Source organism: Actinia tenebrosa, unplaced genomic scaffold, assembly GCF_029948245.1.
Source record: "Actinia tenebrosa isolate PJP-AT-01 unplaced genomic scaffold, QUT_ActTen_1.0 PGA_scaffold5__44_contigs__length_20552954, whole genome shotgun sequence".
In the NCBI taxonomy this organism is placed as follows: domain Eukaryota; kingdom Metazoa; phylum Cnidaria; class Anthozoa; order Actiniaria; family Actiniidae; genus Actinia; species Actinia tenebrosa.
The window spans coordinates 11661743-11680295 of NW_028292582.1; the positions used below are offsets into that span (position 1 = coordinate 11661743).

Consider the following 18553-nt stretch of genomic DNA (forward strand, 5'->3'; position numbering starts at 1 on the left):
ATATACAACTGAGGCTACACACGAGGTTGAATGTAACCCTATACAAAACCGACTATACTTAGGACCGGAAATGACGAACCCTTCGGTCTGGGTAGAATTAAATATTTTGACGTGGCTCAAAATAGGCCGATTTGACAGCAGATTGTTCAAAATTGAATGAAACTCAATTTTTTTAGACTGATTCTTTTGTTTCTGTCTTTTTCATATTCATATAAATATTAGCATGGAAACTTACCAGGGGTGTGTGGGGATTAGTGGATTTGCTTGAAGCCACAAATGTGTGCATGTAAGCCATTCTTCAGATTTGGGAAGCAATCATGTTGTCTCGGGGGGGACTTCGGTAAATAAGTACCGGGGATGCTTGTCGGAAATTTTCAAAAAGACCCCTAAAAGATAGCCGGAAGTCTTTAAAAAAGGGCGTGGCTGAATGATTTTTAACCCCTAAGAGATACCAAAACAAATTATACTAGGCATGTGGCCTATAAAAAGCGCCTAGGATAAGCCATATCGATGCATGCTTCTCTCCTTTTCCGAAAATGCTGATTAATTTCAAAACTTTGCAATTAACACCCAAATGATACCAAATCATAAATTTTTACCCTAAGAGATACGATGAGCATCCCTGGTACTTTTTTCCCGGAGTCCCCCCACCCCCCCCCCCCCCCCCCCCCCGGGCATGTTCTGTAATAATGTTAAGGAATATCAAAGGTTTTAAAGTATATTATTATTAGTACATTAGACAAAAATTAATGATAATGCAAATTATTTATTTTTGCTTACAAACATTAGCGTTGTGATGTTAATTTGCCAACCATCATCTCAATAGTTCTTTCCAAGTTACTTTGTTTCATCAGTGAATAGACCTCTAGTTGGCATGGGCCTTCTTCACGTGGCAGCCATGTTGGATTGAACAATAGATTCCACCACGCGTAGCCTCAAATTCAAGCGCTTGAGAATAAGTTTATGCTGGGGAAACAAAGGCTTTTATTCTCATGAGAGTAATGACAATAGCTTACATCACAGCAACTAGTGCTTTATCTATAAAAAACTAAGTTAAAACTTTCAAGTGTCAAAAACATTCTTATTTTGCTTTAACTCTTTTAGCTCCCTTTTCATAATCTTCTTTATTAAGTCTGTACCCCCAGTGCTGTAACGTTTGACGCACAACTGGTGACACCCCATGGTTGTCATGGCAACAGCCACTGCGTACAATCTTAGAAATAAGGTTATTTCTCCATCGTCCCTTATCTCCAGCACATTTACTCCAACGACCAATCTGTCGCTTGTCATCATCTGTCCGTCTGCCGAGATAGAATTGGCAGTACCACTGAAACCAACCATATGGGTCTTGTTTAGCAATCCATCCACTGCTTTCCCACATCTCTAGACTCCCACCACATTTAACATTATAAGTATTGACATCAATGTGGTATGTTGATGAAGATACTTGCTTATTGATTGATAATCCATCAAACCAATCTGAAGGGAATTCCTTCCATTCTCCTGAATATTTTTCTCCTAGATTAAAGTAAAAATAAATAAATATAAGATATAAACACAAAAACACAAAACACTGGAGAACGTATGGTGCAGAGACTTTGTTTTGTCCTCATTAGAAGCTTGGCACAGCACCTAATCTGCAATCAGTGTGATAGCCCTCCCATACCCCCATACCCCCAAAAAACTGAAACCTGTGTTTTGCACTGTTCGATGCATGGTTGCGGTGTATCAAGAGATCCAGTTAAAAACATAAATTCTTGGGAGGAGTGTATGCTTCCCAAACCCCTCCTCCCCCCTTCGATACACACAGATAAGACATATATATATATATTAGTGCAATACTCGAGTCAGTACCTGTGACACTAGATTTGATAGGTCTATAGTATGTCCCACCAAAACTACCCGCTTGTAGAACTTCTTTCGGGGTTAAGTTGGGCTTGAATTCAGGATAATCAGGAAACACTAGCTTGTCATGCTTATCTCTCTTGACTTCTTCCTTTCGTTGGGAATCTTTTTTAATCTTTCCTAGTTTCGCTTTTGGTGAAGTCTTATCTTCTCTCTTTTGCTTTGTTTTTTGGTTTTCTTGCTTCGATATTTGCACGGATTTCTTAGAAATTTTCCTCTTCTTAGCTAAAGGACTTGGTTCTGCTATTTCTTCAGAAAGAAGGCGCTTTTTAGGCGGCATTTCGATAGCAAGCAAAACTCACTCAAAATGATCTATTTTGTTTTGATCGTTTGGAACACGTGTGTTATGTAATCACTCTTGACCGCGTCATGATTGGAGCCTGGTTACTAACGTTACTCGCAAGGGTTGATGGGTACTAGCCCCACTCCTCCTCGGATTTAAAGATGGCTGACAAAGGAAGGCAAAGAGAATCTTATAATTTTTGTTCATTTCAAAAATAATTCAGGCATCTTTAAATGTATTGATTTTTATAACCAGTGAAAGATTATAAAGTAAAGACTAGTATAGTTTGCTGATATGGGTAAAAATCGCGATAAACAAAGAACAAAAGGCAATGTAAAGGTAAGTACAGTAGTCGTCATGATTTTTCATACGTCGATTTTTAGATGTTAGATAACTTTAAGCTATAAAGGTATCGCAAAGTGACTGGAAAAATGTCCAATATTTTTAGTCGCCTCGTTGGTTGGCTCTCTTTATATCTACCAACACGGAAAATTCGACATTCGATACGCAAATTTTATAAAAACTCTTCAAACTGAAATGTTGTACTGTATACTCTTTGAAATGGTTAATGGGGATAAATAAAGTTAATTGAAACATAGTTCAATTGATCCCTTGCAGGATATTCCCAATGTAGCCCAATCCTTATCACTAGTACAGATAGGAGGCTTTCCAGATTATCTGGATTATCATGAAGTCTCCAGGATTTTTTTCTTCAAAATTCTTGATTCCTACATGGATCCATTGCAGTCCTGGTACAGTGTATGATTGTTGATTATCTTTAAAATATAGTTTTATTTTAACTGTCTATTATCTCACAGCCATCCAGCAGTGGCCGAGCTGCAGCCCTGGTGACCAAAGATGGCTCTCTTGGGTTTGTTGGATTTGACGGTCATGGCTCAGCTAATTTAGGTTATGTTCCCATGACAACGAGCCTTGGAGATGAAGTGGACAGTTCAGTTGACGCAGATTTTAGAATGGTAATGAGAAAACTGACCAAGAGAGACTCTCTTACTAAGTACAAGGTAAAGTAAGTTGGTGTCTGTCTGTCTGTCTGAGTTATTTATCACTGATGAAAATAAATTGTATTTATTAATTATGTCTACTTCAGGCTTTGCAAGAGTTCAGTGAATTGTGTAAAAACTCAAAATCAGAAGTTGTGGAAGGTGTGCTTCCGTTCTGGCCCAGACTCTATAACAAACTTGCTCTGGTAAGGAAGTTTTTATAAAAGGAATCTTCAAAAATATTAAAGTATATTCACAGTGGTGGATGTTATCATGTCTGGATTGTGATAGTAAAGTTTGAATTGTTTTTGTATCCTGTATACAGCCATTTTTACCCCTCCCCTGCAAGGAAAAATGTGTTTTCCCCACAGGGTAATGGATGAGTGGCCCAATACAGGCAATGATGAATTTTTTTGCACATGTTAGGATATAGACCACCGTGTAAGGGAAGCCACACAAGAAGCCATGATACAACTGGTTAAGAGAGTGGGTCGTAACCTTGCACCTCACCTCAAGTCACTGATGGGTGTGTGGTTGTGTGCACAGTTTGATAGCTATGCAACTGTTGCATCAGCAGCACAGCATGCATTTCAAGCTGCTTTTAATGAAGCAAAGCAAAATGAGGCTTTGATGTTCTGCCGTCTTGGTTTGTGTGAGGTATGTTACATGTCATGATCACTAACACTACCTTCCCCTTCCTCTCCTCTCTCATAGAAGTGCTATGTCAGACCCCAGTAAGGTATGGATATTTTCTTTCAAGTTCTATACAATATACCTTCCTCAGAACCTCCCTACCCCTTGGAAGTTTCAACCCCCTTCTCTGGGGGGAGGTATGGATATTTAGTAGTGAGATATCTTGCGTATGTGTTTGATCACAAATTCAAAGAATTTGTCATTTGTTGCTCAAATGAAACTGCCTAATAGTGATGATGATTTGATATTTTTAGTATCTTGAAGACAACATGTTAAGACAGACAGCAGACACTCTATCAGATCCAAAGTAAGTAATCAGATACTTCAGAGATATTCAGAGTGCTCGTTGTTTGTAGAAAAAGAAAAGATTGTAGTCTTATTTCTTTTAATTTCTTCCCATAGAGTTGTGTCCAAAGAAGACAGAGACTCTAAATATCATCGTGTTGTGGCATCTTCTCTTCTGGCTCTTTGCCATCTTATATCTGTCAGTAGTGCAGAAATAAACTCAGAAATGAAGGAAAGATACCAGGAGATCTTTGAGGAAAAGAAGTTATGGAAGCTTGCCAGACACAGCTCACCACTAGTAAGTGTGCAAATATGTTAATAATCATCAATAGATTAAATCATTTTTGTTTTATGAGGTTAGCACTCAATACCCAATGGCTACTGACAAAACCTTTGGCCATCATTCTATTGTTGAATAGAAATTTACAAGTTCATTCTTGTGGAGGGAGGAAATCTGGAGAACCCAGAGAAAACCCATAGATTAAGCACAGGAGAGAATCAACAGGCAGCTGTTACTCTCACACCTGATGGTGAGTTTCAGAATCAAACCCATGTCTTGACCATAGCAGTGAGAGGCGGAGCGTTTGACAACCACACACACTGTACCATGGACAACACTGATAATTCTTTTCCTCAAAAAATCTTGTATTTTAATTCAAAATGTATTATACATGTATACATATACGTACTTGTAAACATTTGTATGTGTGTAAATGAACAAAAGTTCAAAGTTCAAGTTCGTTAGTGACACACACCACCCATGCTTCCCATGAAATATAATTACTGAATGAAGATCTGAGAGTTGTGTCTTTTTTACCTACAGATTCGCAGTGCTATGTTTTCCTTGGTTATCACATCATGTATAAAGATACCCATCAACCATCCAGTCTGTCAGCTCTCAAGTCTGTCCTGTCATCTTATCATCTTTAGATGAGTCTGAACCAGCAGTTTGTCAGAACCTCTGGGGTGCAGTACTGTTTGTTTTACGTACTATTCCGGTAAGGTATCCATTGTACTTTGTGTACACTTGCCTTATATTATGATTATAATAATCAAGCTATCCCACTAGCAAACCCACACTTAGCAAGCCACCCAGCAACAAGACCAACAAGAAGCACTGACAATGGCAACAGTAGTACATACTGTACTATTAGAACATTGACTGGTCTGGCTGGGTCCAGAACAATTTCAAGGAGTTGGCGAATATTACATAACATACTTTTATTTTTTAACTAATCCTTTTTTCTCATTATTTTTCAACTGCAAACAGGAGTGGTTAGCCATCCAATCCACCCACTGTCCTTGATTTTCACATGTTGGTCGGCCCATTTTTGCTGGTTGTCATGTCAAGCCATTGAGCAGGAAATTTAGTTTAAATCCTTTATGATTTTAATTCAATTCTTTTTTATTGCTGATTAGAATTGTTGGGAGCAAGTGAATGTTCGCAAGGCTGTTTTACCAAAGCTATGGTCAGTACTCAAGAGTGGTGGTTATGGCTGTGCATCTGTCATCTATCCAAGCCTCCTACCCTTCCTAAGCAAGATACCACCCCAGGTATAAAAATATGAAATTCTTCACAGTCTTATCCTTTAACCTTTTGGTTCCTGCATTCTGGTTGGATAAAAGACAAATTTCGTACACCATGATTGGTTCAATGTATTTCAGCAATAAAGTTTTTCTTGGTTCTTCTCTCAAGGTAATAGGACAAGGGATAGCATTCTATCAAGAGTTCTTTGGTAATCTACAAGAAGGTCTGATGGATCCAAAGGTGCTTTCCAGTCCATCTGAAAGTGGTGTCGTCATGACAACATATATGGAATGCCTACAGTACTGTTTGGTCAACCCTGTGTCGCAAAATGGGAGTGCCATGTCTATAAGAGAATATCTGGTAAAAGAACAGGTAATGTACAGTTTTTCAGTCTCACAGGGTTTCCATGGCAATCTTTAAGGGTTTCCTTGACAACCACAGTGAATACTTTAATACATTAGATATACATACTTGCAATGACATGGTGAATATTTTTTCTTTTCTACAGTTGCTGCCATTGATAAAGATGTCTCTGGATCCTGGGACCAAACTACCCACATTGCAACTGTACCTTGCCCTCAGTAATTTACTAAACTATTTGACGACAGCCAATACAAGAAAAAGCAACACACCTGGAATGGTTGCTATAGAAACAGTTACTATGGAAACTACTGGGGATGAGATTCCTAATGAGAATATCATTGCAGAAATTAGTGCTGCAAGTATTAGCGTGGAGCAACCTGTTTTAGAGGCAGACATTATTTTGAGCTGGTTTTGGCAAGGTTTTAGTTCTCTTTGTTTATCTGTTGTTCAAGTAGAAAATGACGAGAAGGTATGAAGGATGTATTTCATTTCTTGTGGGATGCCTGTGGTTATGACCACAGGGATCCCACAAAAGAAAATCTCTGAGATATGATGTCCCTTTAGGGTGTAAAATTTTATTTATATCAAACTTTTCATTTTTACAGTTGGATGTAGCTATAGCTGATCGTATGACTCATTGTCTTCTTTGCCTAAAGTTGCCTTCAATACTCACGAAAAGACAAAAGAAAAATAAAGTTGCTTTTCACACCCCTGAAACAACAAGTGAGTCATTGCAAGAAAAACCTGATGAAAAGTCAACTATGAATCAAGATACAAAACTAGAAGACTTGTACTGTGGTCATCTTCTTGAACTAGCAACAGAAATCTGTTCCCTGGCTCTGAAAGAAGTAAAGAACAAAAAACAAACTTCATTCCAATTGAAAATTTTATCTTCTCTTTTTCCACAATTTGTTTCAATAAAATTATTACAAGTATTGCAGGAGAAGGAAGACTCCAATTTGGATGATTTAGACAAACTTTGTGAGAAATTCCTTGGTGCCGTCATATACCCGTTATTTGCTGATGTGGGAGAACACAGTCAGGATAATATTTATGTCATCAGGATGTTGTTTGGTGTTTTAAGCTTATTCAGTCCTGAGGAACAAGTGAAGCACTTGAATAAATTAGCCGAGGTAAGAATAATACTGATTTATTGTATGGTGCCACAAGATATTTAATCCTCTCTACTGTACATGTATGCAGTAGGAATGGATGTGTGATCATGGAATGCAGTTTCTATGATAGCACATTATTCTCAGACCCTCCCCACCCCTTGGAAATTCAAACCCTCTTTCCCCCCTCCCTCCTTACTCCCCCTCTGTGGAGGAGGTACTGGATCCATTATCTTGAACTACCCAATATACCCTCCTCATACCTCCTCCACTCCTCTCTGGGAGGAGTAATATGGATATTTTCTTAATATTTTCTTGTACTCCTCCATTGCCTTGCAATTCCTGAAAGTAATTGTTTGAATGGTATGTTTCAGATAAACAACAGTACAGACTTCTTGTTCATCTTACTACAACAGGTAAAAAACAGTCTTTTTGTCTCACGATTGAGGGTCGTGTAGAGGACCGTGATGTTTCGACAGCAAACTGCTAGGCGATGGTGTAGACTGGATGGTGTGTCTCTTATAAACCACTTTTATATACTGTTTGTTATGTATTTCTCAAGAACTAAGAAGTTTGTGAAACCATTTTTTCCAGGGAACACAAGCAAGTCTTCCTGGAATACCTGCCTGGCTTAATAGTCAGTCAGGATCGGAGAGAATACAAAAACTTCTCAGATTAGCTTCAGTGGAAGATCATGACAATGATTCTTTATGGGGAATCTTACATCTGTGTCTTTGTTGTGACAAGAATGGTGAGCTGGTTCAGTTTCTTTGTGTGTTGATTTTTCTTGTTTTGGCTGAAGTAGACATGGTAATGATGTTGATGGTGTTAATTTACAGTACAGTACATGATTAAGATGACAGATTGAGATTTTGTTGCTGTTGTTTCTGGATGGTATTGATAACAGTATTGGTGGTAATGATGACAATCATAATGATGATGATAGAGATAAATATGATGATATTGCCCAGGATGGTGATGGTAGCAATGTTGAATGATGATAATGATGGTGACCAGTGATGATGATAATGATGTTTGTTTGTTGATGATGGTGATGGTTGTGGTAGTGATAGAGGTAATAATAATGATGATCCATCTACTGTTGATGATGATGGTGATATTGATGATGATACTTCCACTATTGTTGATGACAGTGTTGATGCGGAGGATGTCAAAAGCAATGTTTGATGATGATTGTGATTTTTGATGATGATTGTGATTTTTGATGGTGATTAATAATGATTGTGGTGCTGATGATGATGATTGAGGATGATGACAATACTACTATATCACCAACACTAACTTTCCTACAAATACAAATAAGTTATTTCCTTTATTGCAGGTCCACTTGTTAATAAACCCAGTGTGGACTTCATATTACAACATTTTGTAGACATTTTCCATAGGAAAATCACTAGTTGTATTAACAGGATCTTAACGATACTTCAAGACTATTTTGAGTGGTGTAAAATCCAGGTAACATATTCATCACACACATTCAATATTGTGTCATGCAAATAATCATATCGCATGAGTTAGTATACAATGATCTTGTATATTATTGATTATAAGACAATTCTATCATCAGACAGATGACCTGAGCTCATCAATGGAAGACATTCTCTTGGGATTGTTTTTAATGCAGTTTTCTCAGCCACAATTTCAAGACGAAGGTGTGCAACTCATTTTTTATTAAAATTATAGAACCTTGTGATTTCAATGTTATTTGCTTGTTATTGCAGTGCTTGTTTGTTGGCATACTGGTCTACAAGCATTCAGTATTCAGTATTCCAGCTGTGACATGCTGCTTGTTAGGACGGCAGCCATCATCACTGAGAGATTGAAGACAGCAGATTCTATTGATAGGTACAGTTCATGATGATGTTAGTTATCATGGAAGATATTGATGGTATATCATGCTACTGCTGCTGGTGGTGGCAATGATGATAATGGAAGTGATGATGATGATGGTTGATGATGATGATTGATGATGGTTGATGATGATGATTGATGATAGTGATGATGATGGTGATTGATGATGGTGATGATGGTGATGATGATGGTTGATGATGATAGTGATGATGCTGATGATGGTTGATGATGGTAATGATGATGGTAATGATGATGGTTGATAATGATAGTGATGATGATGATGATGGTGATGGTGGTTGATGGTGTTGGTGATGATGATGATGATGATGCTGATGGTGGATGATGGTGGTGGTCATGATGATGGTGATGATGATGTTTGATAATGGTGATGATGGTGATGATGATGGTTGATGATGATAGTGATGATGCTGATGATGATTGATGATGGTGATGATGATGGTGATGATGATGGTTGATGATGATAGTGATGATGCTGATGATGGTTGATGATGGTGATGATGATGGTAATGATGATGGTTGATAATGATAGTGATGATGGTGATGGTGTTGATGATGATGATGATGATGCTGATGGTGGTTGATGGTGGTGGTCATGATGATGGTGATGATGATGGTGATGATGATGATGATGATGATGGTGGTAATGTTGGTGTTGATGGTGATAATACTAGTGATGATTATAAGAGACTACAAGTACATGATATTCTGTCCACCATCGTCACTGCAGTATCCTCAGCCTTACTGGTGCAGCTGTGCGACTTCTTCAGGACACATCTAACCTGGGAGGTGATCGGCATCCTGACAACATGACATGTACAAGGAAACTCTACCACAGTTTTACTCCTGATGCTAAGAAATGCACAGAATGGAGAGATCAAAGTCCAAAGGTTTGTATAAGCTGAAAATCAGCTGTAAATCGTTATATTTATTAACATTAGTTTATTTTTACTCAATTGATGTATAATTAAAAAATTGACATCAGATTTTTGGCTACGCCTCGTGAATCCACACTACTTCGACAATGTGATGACACATTTTATCGTCAATAAGAGGACAGACACATAAAAATCTGATGTCAATTTTTTTTTACAATAACAAAAACGATAAAAACTTCTCATTTTTACTGATCAAAACAACTAACGGAAAGAGCGCGCGCTCGTTGATGTCAGCTTTATCTGTTTGTCTTCTTATTGATGATAAAAAATAACCAATCAGCGTGTGAGAAATGTCTAAGTTATTGTAAAATACATTATATATATATTTTTACATTTTTTAGTGATTAAGTTATATTAAGTTAAATACTATTAATTGATCATTAATAGAAAAATATTATTCTTTTTAGGGATACTGGTTAAGTTCATTTCTTTGTGCGAACCTGCCCATCATCAGTGATACCCCAGATATACTTGAGATACAGGACATAATAAATGAGCATCACAAGTCAGTACTCTTTGCTGCCATGGTAACCAAGAGTCTTTTAGCTGAATCAGATGGGTTGCTAAGCGACAAGGTTGTTGTGGAGGGGCATATGTTGGTGCACTTGTATTTAGAAGTCTGTTGGATTAATGTCTGGTGTTTGGGTGTTCTTGGAAGTAAAGATAGTACTAAGGTATGATGTGGAGTATTTCAATCCAAATAGTAATGATGATGATTATGATGATTAAAACCATCAAGAATATATATCCTCACCCCAAGTCATATTTGTGCTTGTTGGTATAATCAATCATCATCACAATTGTCCACTTTGTTTTCATCATCATCAACACCATGATCACTATTACCTGCAGCATTATCACCATCATCATTACCACCACCATCATCATTACCATCACAGTCATCGTCGCTATCATCATCACCATCATCATCACCACCACCATCATCATCACCATCATCATCATTACCATCACCGTCATCATCGCTATCATCATCACCATCATCATCACCACCACCATCATCATCACCATCATCATCATTACCATCACCGTCATCATCATCATCATCACCATCATCATCATTACCATCACCATCATCATCATCATCACCACCATCATCACTACCACCACCATCATCAACATCATTGCCATCATTGTCACAACCATCATGATCATGATAATCATCAACATCACCATCATCATCAGCATCATTATCATCATCACCATCATCATCACCATCATCATCATTATCATGACTTTAACCAACAACAAACTCCATGGATTGGCACCAATTTTACCTCTCATCACTATCAACTGGGATATCACTATTACTTTAACAAAGATATCTATGATTCAATAATCCTTTTTCTGATTCCACAGAACTTGTTACCATCTCATCTTACACACTCTCTTCCCAACATTTACAATCTCCTCCAAATCACCTCACTCACAGCACAAGACCTTATGGAATTCCTGGAAAAGAACGAACTACAACTGACTTTATTGGACAAAGCTTTGACCATGTCCAGAACCAGTGGGTTTCTCTGCACCTTAGTCCTGCAGAATGTTATGTCATACTTAATAAAGAAAGAGATTGATGTAGACTGTGGTTTAATACTGGCAACACTACAAGAATCTTTATCACTGGAGATGTCTGAATCAGTATTGCAGAGTATTACTACTGTGATACCATTTGCCGATAATATATATGATGTAAAAGTGATCACTGAAAATAACATTAGACTATTGGGACAGGAATTGCAAATACAAGGTAATATGACTGTATTTCCAGAAAATAAACCCCATTCATGTAAATTCAAAGCAGCTCAATCTGGGGGACAAAACAAAAGAATTACAATCTCCTGAGAATTGGAACCTATTGTAATGTCCCCCAAATTGAGCTACATTTCAAAATGCTGCAAGGTGTCTATATCATTCCCATAGAGGGTTTAAATGAATATAAAATGATAAATTAATAGGATTTAACAGTGGCATTTCCACAGAGTGGCTCTTCATCCACTGAAATTCCAATTGAAATTAGGAAGATAATTTTTGTGGAGGGAGAAAAATCGGAATACCCGGAAAACCCTCAAAGCACAGGAGAGAACCAACAAACAACTCTACTCACATACAACACTGAGACCAGCGGGACTCAAACCCGGGTTGCATTGATGAGAGGTGAGCGCTCTCACTACTACACCACCCATGCTTCCCATTTTCCACTTCCCACTTCCCCACTTTGAGGAGGGTATATCTTATCATTAGAGTAATTTATCACTGTTGTGTATGTATTCTGTAGAGTTCGCAGCTGTGTTTTCAGTCCTTGCTGCCTGCCTGGAAAAATGGTCACTGTTGACAGACAAGAGAGAAGAAGCAGTAATGGAATATCAACTGACTTTTACAGAAGTACTTGATGGCATGCTGGAGTGGAAGAATAGGAATGATAGAATATTGCTACTTAATGCAAATATAAAAGATGCTACTATGGCAGAGGTACTGGATTTATCCATAGATAGGATCATCTATCCATCCATCCATCCAACCACCCATCCATTCAACCACCCCTCCATCCTCCCATGTACCCACCCACCCACCCATCCAGCCATCCTCCCATGTACCCACACATCCATCCACCCATCCTCCCATGTACCCACCCACCCACCCATCCATCCTCCAATGTACCCACCCGCCCATTCATCCTCCCATGTACCTACCCACCCACCCATCCATCCTCCCATGTACCCACACATCCATCCACCCATCCTCCCATGTACCCACCCACCCACCCATCCATCCTCCAATGTACCCACCCGCCCATTCATCCTCCCATGTACCTACCCACCCACCCATCCATCCTCCCATGTACCCACCCATCCAGCCATCCTCCCATGTACCCACACATCCATCCACCCATCCTCCCATGTACCCACCCATCCACTCACCCATCCTCCCATGTACCCACCCATCCACCCGCCCATCCATCATAGCTAGTATGCTCAGTGTTTTATTCATTTACTTTCAAGGTGACTGTGAATACTGCCATTATGAAGATAATTAGACTTGCCATCACAGATGTTGCAAAGTTATTGAGCTCAAATGTGTGGGATTTCATTCTGTGTGGATTGGCTGGATGGCTACAGGTACAAGAATAAGGTTCTCTAGATTTGGGTGGACTACTAATCATGTATCCACCTTCCCCATCCCACAGGGGAGGGGTTAGAGGGTTAAAAGGCTTAACAATATGCCTATTGTATATAATCCCTTACCTTCCGAAGGGGGAAGGAGACTAGAGAGATCAGGCTACTTGAGGGGGGAGGGGTAAGTGTGCCTATTGTATGTCCTTTCTTTTACCATGGGGAGAGGGGTTGAAGTTTTCATATGTGTATGGGTGTGGAAACTTGGCTACCTGAGGGGGGAGGGGTAAGAAAAGAATAGGGAGAATTTGGTGTCAGAATGGATGTTTTAATGCTGCCAGATAACATTGATAATATTCTAATGTTCATAGACTTGTGAAGAAAACCTGTCGACAGTCAGTAGGTCACTATCAAGTACAATCCTGTGCAGCCAAACCTGCTCTCTTCACTCAAACGTGTCAGGGTTTTTTGAAACATTCCCAGACAAACCATCAAGTGAAGAGACCAAGGATCAAAATACAGAGACAACGGCAGCTGAGGGTGATGATATGACACCTGATGGGGAGTTTCCCGCTGATCTGTTCAGCGAATGGAAGGAATTCTTCAGTGTCAATCTGCACAGCACTGTCCTTTCTTCGTTCTTTACCATGGCAGGTACAATGAAACGCTTCAGCATGAAACCATTGTAAAATGCCGAATGGATAATAATTGGCTCATCAATTGGCTCATCAAACAAAGCTTAGTGTAACATCCATGTAATTTTTTGGCTGGTACATTAAAACAATGACAACAATGTTTATGAACATCTACTGTATAAGTACCTGGTTGGATACCACTAGCTATGGCTGTCCTTGGATCTTTGCGGGTGGGGCAGGGGAAGTGTAAACTTTTTAGCCCCTACCCCTCCCTCCGTCATATTTTGAAATTACAACAATAATGATAAGACTCAATATGACTCAACAACAATAAGAGTCGTCCTGTTGTCGTCTTTGATACTCTGCTTTGCACTCCCAATTGAAAATCAGTTTTCAAACTTGTCAAAGAAATCATTTATATTTCCTTTGTAGGGAAATACAATAATAGTAGTTTCCACATCACCCTACCTGTCATCAGAACATGTGAGAGCCTTGGCAAAGCTGTCATCAACACACCTATCAAGATATTACAAGAACACAAGTATGTGTTACCAGCTGGCTCTTCTGAGGAGGATGATACATTGCCGCAGTGGGCTCAGGACCTGCTTTCTTGCTTGCTCCCTTTGTTAGAATGTGAGGTACTTTCTTTACAGATTGCAGCTTATAAACTGTTGGCAAAGTAAGTTGTGCATATTAAGCCTCTTTTTTTTGTGTTCATTAGTAATTTCACTTCTTTCTCTTTCATGTCCATTCTTTCCCCTCCACCCACCCATCCATCCATCCATTAAACCCTCCATCCAACCTTTCTATCCATCCCTCCATTCATCCCTCCCTCCCTCACTCCATTCATCCATCCATCCCTCCCTCCCTCCATCCATCCATAAATCCCTCACTCCAATTATCCATCCCTCCATCCATCCATCCATCCATCCATCCTCCATCCATCCATCCATCCATCCCTTCCTCCCTCCCTCCATCCATCCATCCATCCCTCACTCCCTCCCTTCCTTCCTCCATCCCTCCCTTCCTCCCTCCCTCCCTCCCTCCCTCCATCCATCCCTCCCTCCCTCCATTCCTTCCTCCATCCATCCATCCCTCCCTCCCTCCCTCCATCCCTTCCTCCCTCCCTCCCTCCATCCCTTCCTCCATCCATCCATCCCTCCCTCCCTCCCTCCCTCCCTTCATCCATTCATCTTTCAATTTCCTTTTCCTAAAATTTAAATTTTGATGCAGTTCTTCTCATTCCTTCATTCCTTCATTCTTGTAGTTAACATATATTCTCATTTCTTTCCAGGATAATGCCAACCCTTCCTTCTTGTCACAAACATGAGTCAAGCAGCAAAGAAGAGCAAAATGAAATTGAAAGGTAAACTTTGACGGAAAAGTAAAACTCACTCAACAAGCACCGATAGGAATGCCATTGTTTTCTATATAATGTGCTTCTCCAGATAATTTTATCCCATTTTCTTACCATGCGGATACTCCAAGTGGGACCACTTTGATAAACAAGTATCATTAACCAATCATGTTGCAACATTTAGTTCAATATTTTTAACCAGCCAATTAGATAGCGCATCGATATAATAATAAGAGCGTGAGAACGTGATAATCTGATTGGCTAACGCTGTTATCAGTTCAATTTCTGTCTAGTTTACTGTTATCTGACTGGTCAGTTTTATTCAAGTGTTCCCGGTTAGTGTGATTACACAGTAATCCTATCATGCTATATACCTGTACACAGCACACATGATTCTATTTCTTCTATACTGTTTCCAGGTCTCCACCATCACAGTTAATGAACACCATTAACACCAGCTTATCACACCTGGATACAATCATGAAGGACGCCGCTGTACCTTTTGGTAGTCAGCTGTGCTTAGCAACCGATATAGAAGCTCGGCGAATAAGCCTTACCTTATTTCTGTCCTCAAGACTCCTCATCCTGTTCTTCAAAAGTGCAAGCTTTGAAAACAGATCAGAATACGCTGTTTACTTAAGAAAAACAAAGCTCATTGACAGTCTTATGAGCACGCTTTATCGCTTGATGCCTCTGGACTGTAAGACTGTAGTCACCGATGACTATGATGTATCAGTTGATGATTGTGTTACAGAGAGTTTGGTGCAGGATCTTGGGAGGTGTGTGTATTATAGTGTATTGCACTGGATGCCTGCGATGGTGCGGCAGTGGTTTAATGCCTTGGAAAAGAAATATGCTACTGTAGTAGACAGGTAAAAATTCACCTTTTTACTTTAAAAAATACTACAGCTTTTTTAGAAAAAAGGTGGTGAAGGTTTTGTTGCATGACGTTGCATACCAAGTATCAGTGCTGAAGCTTATAAACCCATACCTTATCATCCCAGACTCTCACTTCCTCTTTCTCTTCCCTTCCCTAGGTACACATCATCAGCTGTCACACCGTCACTATGCCAACGGGAAATGCAACAAGTAAAAAATTCATCGGTCCAGTTCACTAACATGCAAGTCAAGACTCGCCCTGTGGCAGGTGAGGTGGCGGCAGTCTACACCATAGACGAGATCTCCATGGAACTTGTCGTCAAGCTTCCTAATAATCACCCCTTGGGGGTGGTGACGGTCGACAGCGGGAAGAAAGTTGGAGTGACTAATTCACAATGGAGGAGTTGGATACTACAGATGACGACGTTTCTTACTCATCAGGTATATATAAAAATATAATCATGAATAATAAGCGACACGGTCAACATGACCTTGTGGTAAGAAAGCCATTAAAATGAGCTGCCTTGTCAGAAATGGAAAAAGCACCTCAATATGACTTAGGAGGCAGAGCTTGCAGCTCATAATTTTATTCTTATTCTTATTCTTATTCTTATTCTTATTCTTATTCTTATTCTTATTCTTATTCTTATTCTTATTCTTATTCTTATTCTTATTCTTATTCTTATTCTTATTCTTATTCTTATTCTTATTCTTATTCTTATTCTTATTCTTATTCTTATTCTTATTCTTATTCTTATTCTTATTTTATTTCAATTTTATATTTCAAAATACATAATTTAATATTCAATAGGTTTTTTGGGAAAATTATATGAAAATAAAGGAAAAAAAATTTACTTATCTTCATCTCCATAAAGTATCCACTAAATGTTACTCCCAGATATATTCTTGTCCCATTCATCTTTTTCCCTTCCATTTTTTCACTTCTAACCAGAATGGAAGCATCATGGATGGGTTGATTCTATGGAAGAGTAATGCTGACAAGCACTTTGAAGGAGTAGATGACTGCATGATTTGCTTTTCTGTCATCCATGTATCAAACTACTCTCTCCCTAAGCTCAGTTGTAAAACATGCAAGAAAAAATTCCATTCTATTTGTCTTTATCGCTGGTTCAACACAAGCAACAACTCAACTTGTCCTTTGTGTAGAAATATCTTTTAAACTGACCAAGTCATAATAAATTTATTGGATAACCGCATCAATTAATCCACTGGATAAGGATTAATCCATCTGATAACAGTTCTATCCACTTTTCTTATTTCAGGTTCTAAATTTTTATATCTTATTCTGATATAAATTAAACTTACTTTAAATATATTTGAAATGAATATCAAAAGAACTTAAAAATTGTTACAAATAGACTGTGTGTAATAGAATAATTTCGCTTGACTCGTAAAATCGGTAACCAAGATAATACATAGCGGTATTTTCTTTTGTTTTACTTGGACTGTAGCTCACTAATTATATGACTTTGTTTCGTGCGTCAAGGAAAATCACACTCAATAATTGAGTGTGATTTTCCTTGACGCACGAAACAAAGTCATATAATTAGTGAGCTTAGAAGGAAGGAAGGAAGGAAGGAAGCTTCTTTATTTTGCCACGGTAAAAACATCAGTCGATTGCCTAAAAATATTTAAAAGTAAAGATTTACGATTAAAAAGCTAGTTACTGTTTTACATGTTAGGCTTAATGCTTACATGTTAGTAGGGCTTTTTGTTTTTTACGACGAACTGCAAGTGTATCCCAGTTTAATTGGTCAAGGAGATGGCTAGATCTTATGTCATAGTTAGATCTTGTGATAACTCTAGCCGCTCGATTTTGACGCTTTTGTAGTTGAACACATAGTTTATCACTTAATCCATCCCAAACTGCACTACAATAGTCCAGTTTGGGTAGAATTAAGGCTTCGTAGATTTGGATGGCACTATCGGTCGAAATAAATGGGCGAACACGTTTTAGAGCCCCTATACTTGAAGAGATTTTCTTCGAAATGTTGTTAACATGTTCTGACCAATTAAGGTTTTTATCGATAGTGACACCCAAAGATTTGGTGTGATCAACTTCTTTAACGCTAGCTCCATTAATCGCAATATTAATAGTGGAATCGCATTATTCATGACGAGAAAAATTCATTACGAGCCGTCAAAGGCTCGCAAAATTGAGGTACGTAACTTCAGAAATTTCGATCAAGACAAATTTTTGAGTGATCTCAAACAACTGCCATGGTCAGACATCAAGTCTTACGATGATCCGAATGATATGTGGATTCGCTGGAAAACCTTGCTAACCGAGTGTATTGATTCCCACCTGCCTGTTCGCCACAAGCGTGTGGGAAGGAAAAACTCACTATGGATCACAACGGAGCTAATACAGAAAATGCGGTCACGTGACCAATTGAAAAGGAAAGCAATTTCCACTGACAGTGACTTATTTTGGAAAAAATACAAAGAATCGAGAAACAGGATTAATAACGAAATTAGATTAGCGAAGAAAAAATACTATGAGCTACATATGAGCTACATATAAGATGCATT

The 18553-nt window shown here is 38.7% G+C and overlaps 2 protein-coding genes across 2 annotated transcripts; one reads left to right on the plus strand and one right to left on the minus strand.

Annotated features, from left to right (window-relative positions):
- Positions 1-746: 746 nt before the first annotated feature.
- LOC116304540 (uncharacterized) lies at positions 747-2259 on the minus strand. Its single transcript, XM_031714286.2, has 2 exons — positions 1855-2259; positions 747-1518 (listed from the first exon to the last, which is right to left on the minus strand). The coding sequence occupies exons 1-2, from the start codon at positions 2183-2185 to the stop codon at positions 1082-1084; spliced, it is 768 nt and encodes a 255-aa protein (XP_031570146.2). The 5' UTR covers positions 2186-2259; the 3' UTR covers positions 747-1081.
- LOC116304539 (E3 ubiquitin-protein ligase listerin) lies at positions 2235-17520 on the plus strand. The gene is given in 28 exon segments (XM_089037822.1): positions 2235-2527; positions 3007-3210; positions 3297-3395; positions 3616-3846; positions 4137-4189; positions 4285-4465; positions 4991-5038; positions 5040-5165; positions 5587-5721; positions 5864-6067; positions 6204-6527; positions 6664-7191; positions 7545-7586; positions 7765-7921; positions 8513-8646; positions 8759-8843; positions 8913-9036; positions 9791-9950; positions 10406-10672; positions 11376-11766; positions 12295-12488; positions 13019-13135; positions 13501-13783; positions 14197-14443; positions 15059-15130; positions 15541-15993; positions 16159-16441; positions 16953-17520. Coding segments are annotated over 28 exon segments (5415 nt in total). The 5' UTR covers positions 2235-2482; the 3' UTR covers positions 17181-17520.
- The last annotated feature ends 1033 nt before the right edge of the window (positions 17521-18553 follow it).